Source organism: Solea senegalensis, linkage group LG9 (assembly GCF_019176455.1).
Source record: "Solea senegalensis isolate Sse05_10M linkage group LG9, IFAPA_SoseM_1, whole genome shotgun sequence".
NCBI lineage: Eukaryota > Metazoa > Chordata > Actinopteri > Pleuronectiformes > Soleidae > Solea > Solea senegalensis.
The window spans coordinates 17,532,893-17,554,415 of record NC_058029.1 but is presented as its reverse complement, the minus strand read 5'-3'; the positions used below and the strand labels follow the sequence as shown (position 1 = coordinate 17,554,415).

The following is a 21,523-nucleotide window of genomic DNA, read 5'->3' as shown; positions in this document are numbered from 1 at the left end:
TGAATGCTGCTTGTAACACTAATAAACCACAATAAGCGTATCAGATTTAAGGCCAGATTTCTTTTTTTCTCCTTCACTTGTCCACATCCTGTTGCTGATTTAGTAATTAGAATCATGTATTTATGATTCTTTTAAATGTTTGCATCACTACACTGCAAAATCTCACTTTATCTTTATCTTCTTGTTTTTGTTGGATCTTGAAAAAAACAAAACTTCAACTTCTTTAGGGTCAAGAGGTCATTTTTTTCGCGTAATTTTCAAATTTGACATGTTCTGATATTCACGCTCTATGTTACGTTATGTTGTTGCAGGAGTCTCTCTGTGGTCAAACATGGGAGTGATAAAGTAGAATCTTCTTGCCCAGAGGCCGAGGAGAAACGGTGTAGAGGAGGAGGAGGAGAGGAGGGAGAGAAGGACACGGTGGTGGGCTGAGGTTGTTGACTGAGGCTTGTTTGAGGGTCGTCGCCGTTCTGGGCAGGAACGACTTCAACAACACTAAACATTTGCAGCCTTTCACGACATCCATCCCCTCAGCCTGCCCTCGGGTCTGGAGAGGTCAGGGAGAGATCCTGCCAATAACCAAGAGTGAGGTGTCAAACCCTCCCACCATTGTCAGCAGGGCCACATCAGAGCGACTGCATCCCTCCTCACCCTCCTACTCCACTTCCCTTATTCACTCTTCTGTTGGTTTCTATTTGACTGGGGGTCTACAGGTCGGTTTTATCACCCGCTTCACCCCCTCCCCACCCCTCTGAATTGTCCCCCTGGAGGTGTTTATGGGCAGGCTGACAGGATGTTCGGCCCACCAGGAGATCAAAGTCTCTTCAAGTAAATGTGCCATTGCTCACTGTGACCTTTTCAACTGTAATACAGCTAACATCACAGGCACATGCAAGGCTGGGATTACAGTCGAGGAGCTGGATGATCTTCGTCGCGGCAGCGGATTGGTTTCCTTCCTGCTGTAGTTCACACACAAGATTTGACGCTCATTTTTTCAGTAAGAGGGGATCATCTCATCACCCTCGAAGGATGTGAGCAGAAAAGTTCATTAATAATGTGTGCCCTCCCTCTAAAGAATGCATTATTTGTGCATGAAAGCACACGGTGAGGAATTACTACAGGATTTTAAAACCTAGTTGTGTGTGCGCTTTTTACATTTCCTGTTTGCTTGTTTGACTACATGTGGAATCTTGAGTTACAAGAAGCATTTTAATTTGATTTGAATTATGTTTATTTAGCTCGAGAGTAATTGAGCTTGTCTGTTTCTGTTTTAGTCGGCAAATGTATGTTATATTTTTGGTTTTAATTAGTAGTTACTTTTGTGGGACAAAATGAAAAAAAACAAACCTGAAAAAATAACAGCATATACAAATAGGCAGTCAGACAGTCACAACTCCAAATTAAGACAAGGCTAATTGGGTGTTTTGGGTTTTTTTTTAAATGGAAGGTGTATTTTCCAATCATTTCAAGAACAACACAACAGTAAATAATAGTGGTGAAAGAGAAATGGGTCACGTCCAAATCCAGCTCTGACCTTCTCTTCAGGCTTTACACGGGATCACACTTGAACACTGAGTAATAACAAAATACCTGATCATAAAGGCAGGATTTAAGGATTTTTTTTTTTCATAAGAAGACTGTGACTGTAAATCACCAAAAATTAAATAAAAGACACATGTGAGTTACTGCATAGTTAAGGCAAACATTACATTCATAACATTTAAAGCGGAATAGAGTGCAGTGTTATATAATTATTATCAGTATACACAATACAAAAATGGATTACATTAAATGTGTAATTGAACAGCCATATATGCAAACCCTTTGACCATCGCACTCTGATTAAACTATGATATTGTTCTGTGAAGACAGCATTTGATTTATAGGTAAACAACATTTCAAATATAGTTTCCTTGATTACACACGCGGATATTCTTGAGGATCACAAAAAAAGAGAGACTTATTTGCGTGTGTGCACCACGTTGTGGTATCGTGTTCTCTCAGATAGTTTCCTTTGTCTCGCTCCTGTCATGACACTGCATAACAACTACTCTGCTCCGACCACAGTAAAAGAAGCAGGCAGGAAGTGAATTCCTCTGAAGCTCCCTCACAGTCGCTCACGTGTTGTGCAGTCATCGTGTCTTCAGACGTTTTCGGGGCCTCCCCCGACACAAGAGAACTTGCAGGACAAACAAGCATGTGTGTCCAACCCGCAGTTTTCCAAGTTCATTAACATCTCATCCACGCCACGTGTGTTTAAATCACAGATAAAAAAAAAACTAAAATAAAATCTTGACATATAGCGATCTATATGAAAAAGATTGTTGGAGATCAGTGTTTGCACATAGTTCATGTCACGAGCTAAAAAAAAAAAAAGGCACTTTCAGACCAAACAGAAAGAACAGGAGAATAAAACTAGTACAAGACCTTCACTCTGCCCGTGTGAGAGGCAACAGTACACTTCTCATCGCTTTCAAGCACCACAACTCTTATGAAAGAAACATATTTCACATACTTTGACGTTTAAAGCACTTGTTGCTTTAATTGTAACAGTTGGCCATTGCTTAGAGCCAGCGGAATGCAGAATTACAGAATTCTGCGGTGCACTTGGGGTGTCAAGGCTCGACGTCAACCACCGACTATGTCAACACAGGATCGGTGTGTGTCCGTGTGTCTGTGTGTCTTCCTCCACACAGGAAAAACCCTCTTGTGGGATACACTAGTGCTGCGTTATATGTGGAACATGCAGTAGATTCTTCACGTTTGGAGTTAAAGAAGGTGCTCTTGCCAAACAATGGATTTGGGACATTCAGCAGCACAGAGGTCACAGCTGTTTCTCTGACAGTAAACGAGCTAAGAACATGGCGCCCGAGGAGTTCACAGCATTGCTTTCCTGACGCTGAATGTGGATCAGAGTGAGTCATCTGCGTGACTCAGTGTATATTGTCTGACAACTGTTCACAACCGCGAACGCCGTGCTGTGTGCTTTCCATAAAACAAGGCCTCTATTTGGAATGATGCTGATTAAAAACAGTAAAACTGTAAAAGAAAAGAAAAAAAAATGCAATAAAATACCAAATCCTTTAGGACTATATAAAAATCAAAGTGCTCAGTGTATAGTCGCTCTCTCAGAGAGATCAGTGGCTGAGTTTCTCAACTTGTAAAGGAAGCAAGGCCTCGTTGAGTTAGGCGAGCGTCTCAGCTGCGTCGGCATCAGCAGCCTCCACATCCGTCAGAGTTCCTCCGCCGACTCATTTCCCAGAATTGTCAGTGGGAATGTACTCGGTTTCACCTGACGACACCTGAGAGATGCGGCGAGTGGAGCCCCACAGGCGACGGGAGAATTGTCCTGAGCGAACCTGAGACGAGCGGGGAGGAGGCATGTTAATCTTCACTTCAGGGCCAAAAAGAGAGATGTTACACCAAAGACAGCTCGATTATCATCTGAAAAAAAGGCTGCTTTTCAACCCGTGCTTAGCATATGATTAGCTCCCCCTCTCACACACACAAAGTCCCGCGTTTCTCACCTCCTCTGGCTTCCCTGCCCCCACCACAATCAGCTTCCCATCCTCTAGACCCACGAGGATGTGGCTGTACTCTTTGGTCACAGACACACTCCGCACAGGAATCTTCAGTGCCAGAGGTGAGACTGGAGCATTGAGACTGTCAAACAAAGCAGAGGAAGAGTTCAACTTTTTTTTTTTTACACACAAATGCTGCAGATTGTCGTCACTGTAACTTCCTCCGTTTCTTCACCTGTATAGATCCAGTATGTGGAGGCTGCCCTGCATGGTGCCCAGGATGACGTATTCATTCACCAGGTGGAGCGCAGTCACCTGCTCCTCTGTGGTGAAGGACGACAGAAGACATCCATTCACAGTGTAAACATGAACGGAGTACTGGCCCTGTAGGAATGAGGAGAATTAAGATTACAAGCTTGTGCAGGCGGAGCACGTGTGTCTGCGCGTCTGCAGTCATTTTCATGTACCTTTCTGTTACAGTGTTCCTCCAGCGAGGTCTGAACCACAATGTGACCTTCCATGCCGACCTGGAGCGCAGAGATTTCAGCAGGGACACAGCTATTCCCGGGAGGTCGCAGCGTTCGCAGGAACTGACCTTGTCTGACCGAGTGCACGATCACAGTCCCGTCCTGACGCACAGGGAGCAGAGAGTGTGAGTCAGTTTAGATCCAAGACGAGACGACAAAACTGTTTAGACAGGGTTTGTTTTTGCTTTCCACTTAAATCAAAGCCACATGAAAGCTCCTATAACAACAGCTCAAAGCGACAGAGTGTATGTTATCTGGATCTTCCATCTGAGAGTCAACCAGAACTGTGGTTTTACCCTTTGCATCATGCTTTCCAGGTACAAACAACTGCAGCAGAGGGCAAAGGTTTAGTCTCGGCAAAGGCAGATTACATTTATATCTCTCCTATTTTTTTTCTTTTGAGCCAACAGAGTAAACCAGGTTTAAACAGCTGTGCCTCTTTCCAATACACAATGACAGTGTGGTTATCATGGATCTGTGCTGTGTATGTGTATTATGTACCGTACTGTATATTTCCCTTGCATTGTTAGACTACTGCCTGAAAAACTCATTTTAAAAGTTTCTACTGTCTTCAGAGTTTGTTTTCAGTAACTTAAATGGAATATACGGAAAATATATACAGTGGTGACCTTTGACATTTAAAATGGCTACTGCAGTTCAGGTAGAAAACATCGTAGAGCGTCGTTGCCAACACGGAAACATGGAGCGTCACTTGTAGAGGTTGAAAGTGTGTCTGCTGTGAGCAGCAGAGAAATATCACAACAATACTATACTACAATACTATATACAATATTAACTACATATACATAAGTTCCCCGAGAGAGAAGGAGCGACCCTTGATTCAAGCATTTCCTTTTTGCTTCCCTGTGCGGGAAAAATGATCCACACCACTTCCTCTCTGCTTTTACCCGTCTAAGAAGAGGGCGTTTACGGCGGGATAACAGCGGAGAAAGCTACGTTAAAAGATCAATACATACCCTTTATATACTTTGTTTTTGATGTTGTGAATAAACAGCAGAACAAAAATCCTGCACTTTTCACGGACGTTTTGTTTTCTTCACTTAGACAGATATTGTGCCGTATCGTTGTAGGATTGTCGTGCAATATATTGATTGTCACAGAATCGTTGTATCGTGATATTATCATGGACCATGTATCGTTTATCGTATAGTATCGTGAGGTACCCTGTGATTCCCACTGCTGCTGCACAAACATACAGAGATAGAGCAGAATTCACTTCAGAGATTTAATTAAAAAAAAGAAAAAAAGACTGACCTTTGACCCTGAGACAGCCATGTCTAGTTCAGTGCTAATGGCGACACAGGTGACCTCCTGGTCATGTCCACAGAGAACCTGCACCGGCCGAGGAGACAGGCCACTGGAGAAGCCACCCTACAGGACGAGAGAGGGGGAGCCACCGACTTTATTATCAGGCACATGCGTACAAGCGAGTGAGCAACAGGTAAACATGAGGACGTTCACCTGCTGTAGGACCTGCCACACGATACAGGACGTGTCTCTCGAGCCAGAGATGAGGTAGATGCCGCAGAGATCCAGAGCCAAGCAAGTGATAATGTCTTTGCGGAACACACCAAAAATACAAATGAATCAATTCAATGTAAAACTTGAATGTGTATGAGTCCATCGTATGAAAACGAGCGCTAACCAATGTGCCGGCAGATCCTGCCCACCAACTTGCCCTTGGCCAGTTGGGTGACGCGGAGACTGCTGTCCCAGTGTCCTCCACTAAACAGCAGACGTCCGTCATTAGACACCACCAGCACCTGAGCGCTGATCTCCACCCCAGAAGAGAAAGGTCCGGTCAAGAAACGTTGCGTTCTGCACCACACAGGAGGGTTGGAAACGATTAAAAGCAAAGTTAGAGGTGACACTGTGCCGTGGCCGAAATGTGGAAATTAATAATCAAGACATTAAATCATGAGTCATGAACATGAGGTCTGGAAAAATGAAAACTTTCCCAAAAACCCCAGTGTTCACATGCTTCGTACCCTGGTTTTATTATCTGTTTATGTGACTCAGTGTAACATAAGAGCCATTAAGGCAGATTTCTATTAGTGACACGGGCTTTGAAGCTTCAGAGACGGAGAGAGGATGGTCACACAGATGTTATGCTTCAAACCAACTGTCAGGGAAATTTTATGCATGCTTCGAAAATGCTGAAAACCATAATGGGAGGATTTTTCAAATTGCACAAATCAACAGGAATAAATCCTGTGCCAGACAATCAGGATTTGTCTAACTCATGACATCTACTATGAGATATTTTATTGCTAAATAACAGATTCCCTGAGGACACTGACTTGGGATTCGTCATCGTGGGATCCTTAGTGAAGGTGAAATAGTTGGCGATGTTCTTGTCATACGGCAACCAGCTGTGTGTTCCTATCAACCCGTTTGAACTCACAGTCACCTGGAGAGAAATAAGGACACAATATGGAAATGAAAACAGAATAATATCTGTGTTTACTTTTTAAATTTGCCCCATCTGAAAGTGTTCATACCAGTATGTCTGAGCCCTGGATGATGAAGGAGCGATTCTGGTTCTTTGGCACCACCGCCTGCACCAGGGGAAGCCCGTCGCTAACCACCTGAGGCGCACACAAACACGCGTTAAACAACACGACATAAGGTATCTATTTAGAAAAACAACAAGATACAAGAGGCTTATTGTCTTATGTACAGCAGATAAACGCCGCAGTTTAGACCGCGCAATGGAACGATTGCTTTGCCAGTCTACACAGACAAAAAACACACAAAATAAATACTACAAGTTAGATTGAGAAATTAAACTCAGAAGAGTTTGAAAAGAGGAAACACAGAGTTTAAAAACCTGTGAAAAGTGAATCACGCTGTGTCAGTCTAAAACCGATTTGTTCACATTACAACAAGAATTAAAGGAATGTTTGGCTTCACCTCCACAAATGGCCGGAGTTTTTGGATCTCCTCGAAGATGTTTTGGGGCACGGTGTCCAGGCGGACCTGCCGCCTGGCTGCGTTCTCCGCTGACATGCGAGGAGGATGAGGCTCCTGGGCAGAGAAAGGAACATCGTATATCAACATCATAAACTGCTGCAGCTTTTTTTTTAAACTGAGCACCGTAACATTTGATTGAATTCTGAAAAGTAGCAGGAGAGATTGCTACGAACCTTAAGAAGCTGACACGGAGTCTGTCCAAAGTTGCTGATGATGCCTTCCAGGGCCTTGCGCTCATTCTCATTGGCGATTGCATCCAGATCTACTGCACCTGCATCAGCGACAACAAACAAGTAAGAATGAGTGTCTGTGGGACACAGACAGCGATAAAGCTTTACTTATAACAGAAAGATATTCACCTTCGTAAGTGCAGTAGTAGAAGACATTGAGTGCGTTCACTGCCTCTTCGCCTCTCTGCTTGTAACCAAAGATCAGGTCAATCCACTCATGGAGGTGATTGGACACATACTCGCTTTCCTAGGGTCAAACATACAGGATGCCGTCATCGTAAAAGAGCTGCAGGAGAGTCAGTCAGTGTTAGGTTTTCAGGCTGTGGCTGTTTGTGCAGACTCACCAGCGCTTTTCTGTGTTTCCTGATGAAATCCTCTCTTGACGACGCCCAGCGAGGCAGCAGAACGTCCGCCACGGCGTCCTGCGATATCTGCAAATGTCCCAGGTCGAACCCTACGGCGAGCATGACGCAACAACGCATGAGGCTCCTTAGGTCGCACACAACAGCGGCTATGCAATCAAAGCGTGGACACATCAACAAACAGGGGTAGGTTCTCACCATTCATGTTCTGCAGGAATTCCGGGAAATAGAAGAACTCTGGGATGAGCTCTTTGACGTCAGCAGGACTCTCCATGCGAGCTTGCCAAGCGGCTGCCACCGAGTGAAACTGCCTGTCTGCGCAGTCAAACCTGTACAACGACAAGATAAACCAGTCTGAGACCAGATAAGAGCAGGAAATGACATGAAGCACTCGCATAATACTCCAACTACCCACTTGCCACTCTGCAACTGGATATGCAGGGTGGTGAACGGCTCCATGCGGATCATGTAGTGCATGACTCCTGCCGCATTTGAGTAGTGTGTGCCATAGTGGAATTTATCAATAGTGCCTGTTGGGTCCTCAAAGCTCTCATACCTGGTGAAACACAAAAAAACCATCTGATGTGGTCCAGAATAGACAGATAATAAAAGTTGCTGCTTTGCAATATCGTCAGATAAGAATACACATATACATAGTATGTTATAAAACGGCCTTACTTTTCCCTGACATTCTGTGCGTGCCGCGGGTTGACCACACCGATGGGTTTAGACAAGTCTCTGAAAACAGACGGGTCCTCCAGGTCCAGAACAGGAGATGTGTAGTCGCCCAGAATCCAGGGGAACTGAAAAAAAAACCAACAAAACCGCACGTGAGACGTGAGGCCTCCTTACGCTCACAGTGCACCACCTTTTGCAATGAAGGGATTACAAAGTATGACAAGTAAACTGAGGGTGAGCGTTTACCACAGGATACTGTGACAGGTCGTTGTAGGTGCGTCCAGCGATGGTGTTCAATTGCATCAGATACTCAAAATTGGAGATTTCTCTGCACACCCATTTCTGCTCAACACAACAATATCTGGTTGATTAAACACAGTCTGCAGACCTAGTATCACGTTATTATTAATATTATCTTTATATTGATGAAATGTAACAATCACAATTATTAAGTCGTACTCTGTGTTTATGTATGTACTTTTTAAAATAATTTTTATTTATGATTCCCCAAAATGTATTTTTATAGTCCATTATTTAACTGGACAGACATGTGGAACTTTTGTGTCAGTTGTTTGTTTCCCCTTTGTCCATTTTTGTGGATGCCCCCAGTCTACAGGTGTTTCCCTTTCTGCTGGGATGAGACAGGGACGAGACACAAGAAAACTTTTCCATCCTGTAGTTTTCTTATTTATAAATCTTAATTACTTTATATGTTTAGAGGCTATGTGTTTGTTCCGGCTGTATATACAATACAAGAGTGTGCGACATCACTGGTTACATAAACACACACCTGTGTAAGCCCAGATGCCTTCAGTAGCTCTTGAGGGGAGCGGGAGCCAAAGTAAAACAAGTTGGGGGGCCGCAGCCCCAGGATCCGTGAGTATACTTTGTTTCGTACCTGAAAGGACAAACATGAAGTTGTTCTTTTAATCGTCACACCATCACATAGCTGTCACCTTTTATTTACTCCAATTAAAATGCAAAAACCATTCCATTTGGACTGAGTGCCACCTTCTTTCTGAAGTTGATAAAGTAGTGAGCCTGATCTATGAAGAACAGCTCCAGTGCAGACCGCCGCAGGTTGTAGCGCCTCAGGTGGACTTCTCTGAGCTGAGACAGAGGCCTCTTGAAATCAAACCCAATTCCTGAAAGCAGAGATATTATTCATTTTTATTGAAGCCTTTGAAGGTGAACGGTAAAAAAAAAAAAAGGCCGGCACACTAATCCTTAACAGCTTACCCTCCTCTGTCTCTTCTTTCTCGCTGTTGCCGTCGTAGAAGTAAAGATGGTGTGTGGTAACCTCCAGACGACCAGGAACAACCGCCACGATGGTGATGAGTTCACAGTCTTCAGACAGAACCAGTTTTTCTTTCTGGCTCTCGTCTTCTCCCTCCCCCCTGAAGGCACAAGATAAGGTAAACCATTACATTCTCGGCTCAGGATCCTCACATATCTTAAAGCCTGGTCTATGTTGAGTTTTTATTTGTGTTGATGCTTCCTGGCACACATGCTGGGGCAACTGAAGACTTACTTATGATCCAAAAAGACCAGGTCCTCTTCTCCCAACTGATCATCCTCCATGTCACTCACTTTCGCCTCCTTTGCAACAGCCAGTGGGAGAGGTTCGGAGCTACGAGGACTATCAGCTCCTGAAAAGTCCCAAAAGAACACAACTTATGATCCGAGCATTCATGCTTGCATGCGGCAACAACAAGAAGAGAAGTGTACCGTACCCATGTTGTCTCTCAGGGCGCTGGCCTCACAGTGAGGATCGTGGTTGTAGTTGGGCACAAGTTTCAGACGCATTTTTGAATACGTCTCTGCGTTGGACAGTTTCCATTTCACCTCTGGTTGAACTCTGGGAAGGAAGTGACAGTGAAAGAGCAGCGTGGAGAAACGTTTTTTATTACGTCTCTTTGGTAGAACTAAAAGTTCAAAAACTAAATATATGGCAGAAAACAATCAGCACATTGTGAATTAGATGTGAGAATACCTGTGGGCCCACGCTCCTCTCTCACTGGTCAGAAGTCTGCGGAGAGATCTCCAGTGCTGCCACACCACCCCCTGCTGGTTAGAGTTCTGCTTCTGACAACTGAGGTACCTGTTGTTCTCACTCCTGACTCGCTTTAGGTAGGGGTCTACGATCACTTCCTGGTTTAAAATGGATAAATAAATACAAAAATCAACAATCATATGATCAAAACTTCATGTTTGCGTGCACGAAACCTTGAAAAGTCTGGTGACCTGAAACTTCGATTTGCTGTCAGATCTGTCTTTGTCCCGTTTAAAGGCCGTGCTCATCAGGTCATCGAAGGTGGAGTTCCAGAAATTGGACATGATGTCATGGCTCCTCCCAAAAGTGTCCAGCTTGTACTGCTCCATGGTTGGTAGAACCTAGAGTAAGATTATCAACGTGAGAGGACGTTCAGTGATACACAGTCACACGCTTTACGAATGACAGGGAACATGCGAGACACGTTTGTCATCACTGTGTCAAACAATCAAGTAAACTAAAGACAGCAAAGCTCACAAATTATAATAAATAAAAGCTTATACCTAACAGCTGATATGTTTCAATGTGTACCCCACCATCACAACCTCTCGAACACTTTCTTTGTTTATTCTAACAGAATAGATTTTCTTGACTGCTCTGTTGTTTGTTTTCTTTGTGCTCACGCTCTCACGCTGCTGAAAACAGGGAGCTGTACAAATACAAAAACACTACTACCCAACACCCACATGTAAATAAATACAGAAGATAAACAGCTAGAGTGCAGATATATATACATGCTTCTACACGCATGGCCCTCTGTTTAACACCAGCCAAAGTTCTGCCACACTAACTCACAGATAGCGAGATCCGTGTACAAACGTAATCTAAACAAAACAGATTTATGCACATGCACGTGTCACACAGAGCAACAGATAAATCTGTGCTCCGCCAGCGGTGAGTGTGTCTGTTTGGCATCAGTGCATAAAATATCTCAGCTTCTACTTTGAGCATAAGCTGATCTCTGTTCAACTTAAACAGTGTTTTCTTCCTTTCTAAACTTGTGATGGCATTTTTTTTTTTTATACAAACTTAGCTTTAGATCAATCAGACACCGACTGTAATGTAAGTAGTAGGAAAGTGCAGAGCCAACATTATCTGAGAGTGGGATGGTTGTTTACATCTACTTAGTCTTAACAAAAAAAACGGGCTCTTTAAACCCCCCCCCATAAAAGATAAATGAAAAAGCTTTAAATGCATAACGGTTGCCAGCATAACTGACCTCCTGCTGATAAAACTCCTGCCACTCCAGTGTCAGACTATAAACCTTCAAGTCCTGGGCAAAGGTGGGGCTGCCATTGGTGATGGGGAGGTTTGGCAGCAGACGCTGGAGGATGATGGGGTCGGCGTGCTGATCGAGCAGAGTTCGTACTATGGGCACCAGCTGGGAAAAAATCTCTGGTTGTCCACAGATGGTGTTGTCTATTATGCCTCCTGGCCACAGGGGGGCGCCCAGCTGCCCCAGAAGAAAGCACACCTCCTCCCAGCTCAGACACAGCACAGTCTGGAGGAGGCTGTGGAGCTTCACATAGGCCATCACACACACCTGTAGAGGACCAACAAATAAGTCATACACTGAACGTTCCATTTCATTCAAATTGCACGTTAAACAAAAACACTTCCTGTAGAGTGATGTGTAAAACAGTGGTGTGCACCTTTTAAATATAAGCACACTTAGAAAAAGAAAACTTTTTAAGAATGAAAAAGAAGAAGAAGAGTCAGGATTAAGGATGCAGCTTACAAAAAGTAACAAAAATCACCAAACGTTACACACTGCAGCTTTAAATTAAAGTACCTATATATGAGCAAGTACTTTCAGTATCAGGAGTGAAAGTACTCCTGGACACAATGTTTAATTCTGATACATGGTGAGATAAATGTAGCAAAGTATAGGAATTTAGTACAAAAAACTAAACAGGAGTGCAGTGTTGGGAGAAAAAGTACATATTTATTTCTTCCACTACAGCTAAAGTAGTATTTCTTTAATTTCCATCTCAGTGTGTTTTGTATATTCACTGAACTGAAGTGGTTCCAGACCCGTCTGTTTAATTTCCAAGACTCAGCTACGATGTTGGCATTCAGTCAAGTTAATTTATTTCAGACCTGACATTTGGAAAAAAAGAGATGGCTTCAGGCAGAGCTGTACCACTTTGGAGATGAACCCACTCACAAGCAGCAGCAGCAGCAGCAGCAGCGGTAGCACTCATAAGTCTGAGAGGAGCTGCCCTTTCATACAGAACACTCCCCAAGAGGAATGTCTTTGAAAAGAAAACCATAGAAGGCTTGGTATTTCTTGCTATTGCTTTATCTGAGTGGACTTATCAAGTACTTGTAAGTTGAATGAATTATGCAACCTAAGTTAATTTTGGGTTGTAAAAGCGGTGAACTGTGAGATATGTATAGCTTTATGGTCGATTGGCTGGTTCTGCACAGAACAAGGTGAAGGTGCAACTGACCTGCGAGTTCTGCTGTTGGATATACGCGGTGATGATTCTCAGGCCGATTTGGGCCATTTCCTTCAGCTCGGTGTTGCCGGGGCTGCCCGGGGTGCTGTGCCAGGCCTGTAACCTGTCCAGCAGGTTCACTACCCCCTCAAATATCTACAATACAACAACAGCTGTCATCAAAGGAATCAACAAAAAGGCAAGACCTGTTCCCCACACCTTGGAGCATCTACAACGACCCAAAGACAGTTAGTACATTAAAGTCAGTCGAGCTTAACCTGTGTTTAAACGGTGATTCAGATGTTACCTACACCCAAACGTGACTCTCCGCCCAGCATGAACTCAGGAGAACAAAACTGAAGTTAAACATCCACACCCTCTGACTGTCCTGCACTGAATAGTTGAATAGCGTGTGCCACAGACTGAACTGAACTTTATCAGTAGTAAAATAACTATGCAGATCTTTTGCAGTCTCATGTGTTTGGTTAAAGACATGATTTGTGGTTTTATGGGAGTTTATGTTGCAGACATTTTAATTAGCTGTGTTATAATCACTCTCTTTGTGCCAAGCTACACTAAATAGGGGTTCACATTCAAACTCATAATGACTTCAGCCGTCCCAAAAGGGTCTGTAAACAAACAATACACAAACAAGTCATCCACATACAAGTCTACAATCTAAGAAACAATCGTTTAAAAATAATCGTCACATTAAAAAATGAAAAGAAAAGCAGTTAAATGTACACTTTTATGCACATGCTTTTATTTTGAATCTTTTAAACGTGACATCTTGACAACCAACCTTTTGTCAAGATGAAGATAGGTTTTTAATAGCAGATCACAGATCAGTTCAAAATCAAAGTGGTTTTAGGTGTTAGGTGGGGTGTGTGGTGTGAATGTGGGCTACCTTTTCACTCCACAGCGTGTGGTTTCCTGTCCCCTCAGCAAACAGGAAGTCCTGCAGCAGCCTGAGTAGTCGAACCAGACTGGGACAGAAAGGCAGAGACACTCCCTGTGCGTCTCTCAAGTCTGACAGCGACGACTCCAGCATCATCTCCAACAGACTGACACACAGATGGGAACATTTGGGAATATTTAGACACCATTCAAAGGTGTGGTTCACTTGGTTTTTCAACATTTGCAACAGCAGCTCGCTGGAGCTTTGATATTTCCTTGTTCTCGGCGAGGAAATTCCTTTTATTCCAATCACTGTCACTGACCTGCGTTTGATGTCGTCAGGGGGCCGGACCAGCTGGCAGGATGAGCCCAGTTTGGTGAGAACAGAAAAGACTTGTCCTCTCTCTCTCCACACCACGTCCTCCGGTCCCTCTGCTCCACTGCCGCTCCACAGCACAGAGAAGACGATGTTCGTGAGGAGGTTGCACAGCTCTTCTTCGGGCGTCTGCTGTAACGGAAACACGACTCAGTCGCAAAGCTCACATTCACACTAATGCAAATAAGTGACTTCCACAGCAGAAAATGAGCCAAACCTGTGGGTTGGACGTGTTGGAGATTGTGTCTGCAGTAGGAGGGTCTGTCCCGTAGCTTGTGTCGTCCAGTACGTTGGACAAACTTGAACTCTTCCTGGGCCTGAGAGGTGGAAATGGTTTGCAGTGCTCCAGTGGGGACGGTGTGTTATTCATACTACCTGCAGGAGTGTGTGCGCCCGTCTCTCCCATGCCGACTAGCTCTAAATCTAAGGGTGAAGTACCAAAGGGGGCGAGGGGGTGGTACTCCCTCCCCTCTTCATTGGTGGAAGACGAGTTGATATCGACTGCATTGGAGGTGGAGGATGAGTGGCTGCCGTGGTCCATTGAATCAAACGACTTAAATTGGAGGGAGCCAGTGAAGTTCTTCAGTGGGCCTCCCCCTCCACTGGGAGGCGATTGTGAGAAATCAGAGAATCCCTCCGAGAAGTCCCGCTGGCCACCTTCATCTTCCTCCTCCTCTTCCTCCATGTCCTGTGAGTTGCGGTAACTCAGGAAGATGTCCGTGTGGGATTCCTGAGACTGGTCTCTGTGCAGATGTGGCCGATAGCTTGGCTCAAAGGAGGTGCTGGACGCGGAGGCGATGCTGGCCGTGTGAGACTCGTAGGACTCTTTCACATAGAGTTTGGTGAGAACGTCCTGCCAGCCAGGCTGCTTGGCGAGCTGCTTCACATAATCCTCATTGGAGTAGATCAGATGAAAGAGCTGGGGTAATATCAGAGAGGAGCAGACACGGAGCTTGTTTTCATTACCAGCATAATAAACGTGTCTGGGATGAAACAGCTTGTAGCGTTTGAAGCAGATGTTGAACCATGAGGGCAGACTGACCTTGCGACAGACATCCAGGCGTACGGTGAGCTCAGCTCGATGGGACAGACATACTACAGCCAAGAGGTCTCTGAAGTTCGGGCTGGCATCTGTGGGGCAGCAGCAGATCGGATTTTAATTTCAAATTGCACAAGAACCTCCTTTCTAATAATCTAATATTTCTCAAAATAATGTATTATCTTCTGAAATAAGAACAATACTGATATTAGAGTGTTTCTAAATGTTGTCTCTTATCAGTTTGAAAGGCAACAACAATCATAGTTTCCAGTAAAAAAAAACCCTATATTATAAAATTAGTTTAGTTTGTTATGTTGAGTTTATAATCAGAATTTCCTTGAAGGTTCCATAAGGTTTGAGCCAGGGTAAAAATGAATTACTCTTGCTTATGTTACTTTAGTATTGGTTGGATGTAATTAATTATATACACATACATATATATATTTATATCTATATATATATATATATATACATATATATATATATATATATATATAGATATAAATAAATGGCCCGTGGACCAAAACTGTCCAGCAGATGATTTAACAAATCTGATTTTAAATTATGTGCTTATCTTCACAAAAAAATACTGAGTTCAGGGCTTTTATTCTGAAACAAATATTAACTTATTCAAATAGATTCTGTTGCTAGAATTGACAGTGAACCTAAACTCAATAATTGGTCTGAAAATAAAAATGAAATCACTGCTGATGTCATGCACAGTCTACTTGTATATAATAACTAGTTGCATATGTTCGGCTCAAAGAAGAAGCAGCAATTCTTAAAATTGAAATGATGCACAAAAAATATTATAGACAACGTCCACATTATTGTTAGTTTAAGGCGGGTTTAGTTTAAGTTGGGTTTTTGATTCTGACTGAAGACGTTTGAAGACACTTTGCCTGATGGCGATAGGATGTTTTGGCCCAAATATTCAATTGCTTACAAAAAATATTGGACCACATTAACTTGCTGATCCCTGCCCTGTGATATAATTTCAAAGGTCATTAAACTAAGGTCCACCATTTTGACCAAGACTATCTGACCGGATGATCAAAGGATTATCACCTGTAGCAAGGACCTGCTCGTACAGACAGCGCACAGTGATCGTGGTGACAGGACAATCATCCAGGAAACAAACCAGGCCGAAGTAGCCGAAATCCTTAAGCTTAATGCGCTGCTTGTTCCGCTCAGACACTCGCTCGCTCTTGAGCATTTTGTACAAAACCTGCGATCACCAAGAGAAAATTGTTTAATTTTTTCAACCTATTACAGGTGAGCGTGCACTGAAGTGGCAGACAAATATCCGTCACGGGATGAGCTTCTTTCCTCACCCTAAACACCCTCTCTCTGGCCTCGTCTCCATAGCTTGGAGTGAGCAGCAAACAGTACAGCTGCTCCACGCCCCTCTCCAGCAGTACGGCCTGCACCTGCTCACGAGGAGGGCTGCTCCTCAAGAGTTCATACAGCACATCCAAAGCCCTCACCACCTGATTGGTATGAGAATGAATCATCTGGTCAGAGGGAGGCAGAGGAGGAGGATCACAACATACAAACAAACATGCTTTGTGGAGGATTAAGTCTGAAAAGAAAACATGTTGGTACAACCTGCTGCTCGTCCCCGACGCTCAGAATGTAGGCAAGGACACTATGAAGCTCTTCTGGTGTGGGAGATTTGAGAAAGTCTTTCAGCATGTTGAACAGAGACGTCTGAACGGTTTGCTTCTCATCAGACATAGAGTTGCCATCTTTCTCCACACTGCAACCAGAGACATAGAAAACACATCATTTATACCAGGGCAGGAAATTAGCAGGGGCAAAAGGACCTTGAAATAGTCCCCTGTACCACACTTAACTCCCACTCTTTCCTCCTACATGCAGCCACAGCATTGTTTGTCAGAGCAGCAAGGTCACCTATCTCTAAGAGAGTGCTACATTTCTTTCTAAGTGGTATTAAAAAGTATTTAAATGTCTATAATTTGATTTTGGGAACCCTGGTAGTTGTAGAAACAAGTTATTTCTCATCATACATTAAAGTTGCTCTGAAAACAAAGCATTTCCTACACTGATTTATACAGACATTCACTGGATAAAATAGTCTTAAACAAATATAAATCTCTACGAACACAACGACTTGGATAGACACAATGTTTGAAGTCCCCTGCACACACCACGTCTCTATTTCAAAGCATAATGGGAAGCGAGAGGTTCACCTGTAGAATGTCCGAATAGTATCCAGAATGTACTGGACCCCGTACTTCCTCTTCATACTCTGCTTGCCTTTCTTTATCACAGATGACAGGTACTGCAAATGCGCTACGAAAAGAAAAGAACACTTTGGTGAGCTCACTTCAGACTGACATTTAGAAAATGTCAAACCAATAAGTGCACTTGTAACGCAGAAGCACATTCATTTACAAAACAGGGCACTATTCACTTCTAATCCTCGCAACGGGTGGAACTTGAAACATTAATGTATTCCATTTCTGCTTTAGCCTCCTCTTACTCATTTCAGTCTCCGCTTGCACATGCATACAAAACGGAACACAAACAGCCTCGACAGACATGGAAAGGTTTGCAGGTGCATGAGTTTACGACACGAGGGCTGTTTGAGCCTCACCCAGACAAACAGCGAAATGGCTTTTAGTCCAGATGCGGAAATCAAAGAGCAGGTGATGATAGAGCTGCTGTAGAAGTGGACTGTTGCCCTCGTTGAAGACCTGCTCCAGCAGCAGCTGACAGGCTATTAAAACATCCATGTCCATCATACAGCCTGGAACCTGCAGGAGAGTAAACACAAAGAGGAGAGACGTGTTCAAGTATGTTTTTATGTTTCATGGAGTTATCGGACTATTTTTAGTCACACTAAAGTGGATGACGTAGTGTAATAATAATCTGAATAATCAACAAAAACTAACTTTTCATGATTGAGTCACTGTTTAAATGATTCAAAACAAAGAAAGCCCTCAGTATAAACCTCCTTGTTTCAACTTGTACTATGACGAAGCTCAGTGTTCATACACTGAGCAGGTTTTCCACAGCTGGTTGTGAAAGGTATGATTTCGAAGGCCTCTGCTGGGACTGTGGGAAACTGAGATAGTCATTTCCTATAAACTAAAAGACTCAATGATTAATCACTAACCAGAGAAAGTAATTATAGCAAACCAATTAGTGTGAAGAATAACAGCATGTTACAGGCCTTGGATACACTATTTATCATAAGTACTCTATGTGTGTTTTTATCTTTGCCACTCCTGGCAACTCCATGTGATAAGTAGGACTGTGCCTACTCACAGCACTTTAACGTCATAAATTTCAACATTTCCTGTCAGACAAGCAGCAGGTCTGTGCTGCACCAGTGCAACACCTAATTGACTACAACCATGAAAGCTTAACAATATTCACATCTTGTGAAACTCTTTGGCCACTTTATTAGGCACACAAGACACTAGTTACTGTTGCCTTTCTGTCATTTTGAATCAGTCTGCTCATTCTCCTCTGACCCCTGGCATTAAAAATGTGCCTCTTTCTCCCCGGAGAACAGCTGCTCACTGGGTATTTTCTGCCATGTGAACTTTTCTCTGTAAACTAGAGACGGTTGTGTGTGTGAGAACTCCAGTAAATCAGCAGTTTCTGAAAAACTCAGCCCATCTGGTACCACCAACCACACTAAATTCAGTGTTAAACCTAAATCTTGCTCGGTTTGAAGTCCAGCAGGTCGTCTTGACCGTGTCTCCTAAATACGTCGAGTTGCTGCCGTGTGACTGACGGACTAGATATTTCCATAAACAACCAGTTGAACGGGTGTACCTAGAAAAAGGTGCCTGGTGGCTTAATGTTATAATGGAAAAGAAAGAAATAAGTCTCCGATTACCTCACATTTATTTTAAAATAAATGATAAAACTTCATGATATCCTTTGAAAGAGAGAGAGAAAAAATTACTCCTAAGAAAGGAATGGAATACTACCATAGTGAAAGAACCAGTGCTGTTTCAGTGACACCATACCCATTCATTAGACTGCAATTACACAGCAGCAACAATAGAAAAGGTTAACTATTCCCTCTCAGATGTTTCTCATAACTAGTGTCTACTTGCTGCAGCAAACTGGCACACAGGGCACCACTTACCCTGCTGAGCATGGCTCCTATGATGCTCGGCCCGTGGTTGTGCAGCAGGCTCTCTTGATTGACAGGGTGATGACAAATCAGGTTTTTCACCATCAGAAGAAAAGCAGCGATGCTGTTTCTCTCGAGTCTGCCCTCTGAGAGGGAAAAAAACACACACACACACAAAAACAACTTTGACTTGATTTCCTGTGTAACCCACAGTTGTATTTGTGCATTACGCAGCACTATATCGACACGATCGGATCTCAGGACCCATGAGTCATATGTCCCGTTTCTGTGAAACAGTTTGATCCATTTATCTTTACTGATGAAACCTTTGTCAGCGTGTTATGACTCACAATACCAGTCCACATTTTCACAATGATTTATTTTTCTTATTTAACAAAGCCGAACAGATTAAGAACAAATACCTATTCACAACTGACAGGGCCTTTTGAGGGAGAGGGAAATAACCTATACTGTGTTGGTCTGTTGCATATTACGATATGTAATATCGTAATATGTTTGTCCTTGCATCTGTTTGTCCTTGCATCAAGCAATCGACACACTGACTTGTTCATGTCAGCAGCTGAACATCACTAAAAGTCATACCGGCATACTCAGCAAATAACAAAAATAGAAAAAGAAACTCAGTCCAGCAACACTAAACTGAAAAACTAAAATGCTACTTGAGAGGAAGAGAATAGTATTTAGGTAACTTTAATAATCTCCATGGGGAAATTTGTCTTCCTGTAATTCTGGCGAGGAGAGAACAACTCCTCCTGTGTCTATTGTACGACACAAACTGACCTGCGGACTTGTTCAGTGGCAGCAGCATGGCAGCGTGGCCTCTGGAGGAGGTGAGCTCCGGTCCCAGCAAGTCAGAGATTTCCTGCCCACCATTGTAAACCTGCTCAGCGTCACACACCTGCTCCAGCAGGGGCAGCAAAACCCCGATACCTCCCACCACGTTTACAACGTCCTACGGGGATTTAAAAATAGTCACACATCCGAGATTTCTGTAGGCTTCCACATGATTTACCATTAAATCTGAGACTGGATTTACCTATAAAGAAGCAGCAAAACGACAAGAGGATATAATACAGATAATGTCATCATAAAACTATTTGTCACCTGTAGTCGAGTTAAAACTGCAGTGCGTAAGTTTTTTTTTTGTTGGTGTTGAAGTTAGTCATAATCCAACCTGCTTGCACTTTAAAAGATATATTCAAAAGTTACACACTGCAGTGGTGACTGCATTTATTATGCATCATACGGAAAATCATGACAATGAAAGCTCAGAATATTTCATTTCTAACCTTGATGTCACAATTCACCACCCTGTGTCCCGTCAGTCTGCCGTCATACAGGTGATTGGGTGACAGGTCCAGACATATTTGGCTCTTGAAGGCCTGAAGAAAACATAGAAATGCATGTAAGCACACATGTGTGGCTGCCACTGTTTGTCCTGAACAGGTGTGCTTCAGTGGGTCACCTGTGGAGTGTAGTAGAGCAGGAGCTTGCTGTTGAGATCAGATAACTCTCCATCCACTTTGAATAAAGACACGTGATTGGGGCCTGCAATACAGAATATGCAAACATCAGCTGGATTCCTGCACATTTTGTTTACTGTATCTGTATGCTAAAATAATAACATGTATAAAAGTGTATCGTGTGTATGAGTATTTGCATTTGCAGCAGAGAGTGACCGACCTGCATTAAACAGAGCTTTGGTCTGCGAAGGCTGCAGAGCCTCATAGCAGATGAAGGCGTTACCCAGGAGACCATTCAGAGACGAGGGTGTCCCCCACTCTGTGTCCTGCAGTCCTGCTGCGATGGTGTGCACCTGGGACTCGCCTGTGGACCCCCTGTGGCCTCCAGCAAAGGAGACTGGGAAAGACTGGGAGCGGATAAGGGAGGGGCCATGAAGAGGGAAGGCAAACTCGGGTGACGGAGTGGAGGTGGACTGTGTGTGCAGGTTGGGAGAGGTGGTGGTGGTAGTGGTCCGATGGCCTGCAGAGCCGATGCAGCAGGAGGTAAAAGGCTGAAGGATCGGGTACAGGTGCGAATAAACAGAGGAAGTTAGAGTGATAAAGGGGAACGACTCAGTAATGATGGTTGGTGAAGAGATGGACAACAGCTTCAGTTACCTCACTAAGAGATGGAAAGCGAAGCTGAGCAGTTGTGCATTGCTCTCCATCGATGTAGATGGACACCAGGTTCTGGCCAAACGGACGACGGCCCGGGATGTGGACAATAGCAACTGAATGCTGTGATGAAGATAAAATGAAAGAGTA

At 43.6% G+C, this 21,523-nt stretch overlaps 1 protein-coding gene across 4 annotated transcripts in view; it reads right to left on the bottom strand.

Annotated features, from left to right (window-relative positions):
- Nucleotides 1-1,420: 1,420 nt before the first annotated feature.
- nbeal2 (neurobeachin-like 2) overlaps nucleotides 1,421-21,523 on the bottom strand; it is a 36,004-nt gene continuing 15,901 nt past the window's right edge. For 3 of the 4 annotated variants that reach the window (XM_044034925.1, XM_044034929.1, XM_044034927.1), the window contains 41 exons: nucleotides 21,377-21,496; nucleotides 20,940-21,270; nucleotides 20,722-20,804; nucleotides 20,546-20,638; nucleotides 20,037-20,208; nucleotides 19,248-19,381; nucleotides 17,739-17,898; nucleotides 17,332-17,434; nucleotides 16,727-16,877; nucleotides 16,453-16,608; nucleotides 16,187-16,346; nucleotides 15,122-15,210; nucleotides 14,297-14,998; nucleotides 14,027-14,211; nucleotides 13,714-13,870; nucleotides 12,819-12,962; nucleotides 11,585-11,908; nucleotides 10,557-10,706; nucleotides 10,306-10,463; nucleotides 10,046-10,170; nucleotides 9,844-9,961; nucleotides 9,552-9,709; nucleotides 9,324-9,457; nucleotides 9,103-9,210; nucleotides 8,559-8,654; nucleotides 8,313-8,437; nucleotides 8,050-8,190; nucleotides 7,833-7,963; nucleotides 7,617-7,726; nucleotides 7,402-7,519; nucleotides 7,216-7,313; nucleotides 6,983-7,096; nucleotides 6,571-6,657; nucleotides 6,370-6,479; nucleotides 5,715-5,887; nucleotides 5,531-5,625; nucleotides 5,324-5,440; nucleotides 3,989-4,150; nucleotides 3,757-3,905; nucleotides 3,528-3,663; nucleotides 1,421-3,359 (listed from right to left, as the gene is read on the bottom strand). In XM_044034925.1, coding sequence (XP_043890860.1) covers nucleotides 3,252-3,359; nucleotides 3,528-3,663; nucleotides 3,757-3,905; nucleotides 3,989-4,150; nucleotides 5,324-5,440; nucleotides 5,531-5,625; nucleotides 5,715-5,887; nucleotides 6,370-6,479; nucleotides 6,571-6,657; nucleotides 6,983-7,096; nucleotides 7,216-7,313; nucleotides 7,402-7,519; nucleotides 7,617-7,726; nucleotides 7,833-7,963; nucleotides 8,050-8,190; nucleotides 8,313-8,437; nucleotides 8,559-8,654; nucleotides 9,103-9,210; nucleotides 9,324-9,457; nucleotides 9,552-9,709; nucleotides 9,844-9,961; nucleotides 10,046-10,170; nucleotides 10,306-10,463; nucleotides 10,557-10,706; nucleotides 11,585-11,908; nucleotides 12,819-12,962; nucleotides 13,714-13,870; nucleotides 14,027-14,211; nucleotides 14,297-14,998; nucleotides 15,122-15,210; nucleotides 16,187-16,346; nucleotides 16,453-16,608; nucleotides 16,727-16,877; nucleotides 17,332-17,434; nucleotides 17,739-17,898; nucleotides 19,248-19,381; nucleotides 20,037-20,208; nucleotides 20,546-20,638; nucleotides 20,722-20,804; nucleotides 20,940-21,270; nucleotides 21,377-21,496 — 6,285 coding nt within the window. In that variant the 3' untranslated portion in view covers nucleotides 1,421-3,251. The remainder of the gene's footprint in view (nucleotides 3,360-3,527; nucleotides 3,664-3,756; nucleotides 3,906-3,988; nucleotides 4,151-5,323; nucleotides 5,441-5,530; nucleotides 5,626-5,714; nucleotides 5,888-6,369; nucleotides 6,480-6,570; nucleotides 6,658-6,982; nucleotides 7,097-7,215; nucleotides 7,314-7,401; nucleotides 7,520-7,616; nucleotides 7,727-7,832; nucleotides 7,964-8,049; nucleotides 8,191-8,312; nucleotides 8,438-8,558; nucleotides 8,655-9,102; nucleotides 9,211-9,323; nucleotides 9,458-9,551; nucleotides 9,710-9,843; nucleotides 9,962-10,045; nucleotides 10,171-10,305; nucleotides 10,464-10,556; nucleotides 10,707-11,584; nucleotides 11,909-12,818; nucleotides 12,963-13,713; nucleotides 13,871-14,026; nucleotides 14,212-14,296; nucleotides 14,999-15,121; nucleotides 15,211-16,186; nucleotides 16,347-16,452; nucleotides 16,609-16,726; nucleotides 16,878-17,331; nucleotides 17,435-17,738; nucleotides 17,899-19,247; nucleotides 19,382-20,036; nucleotides 20,209-20,545; nucleotides 20,639-20,721; nucleotides 20,805-20,939; nucleotides 21,271-21,376; nucleotides 21,497-21,523) is intronic. The other variant, XM_044034926.1, reaches the window with a different exon arrangement.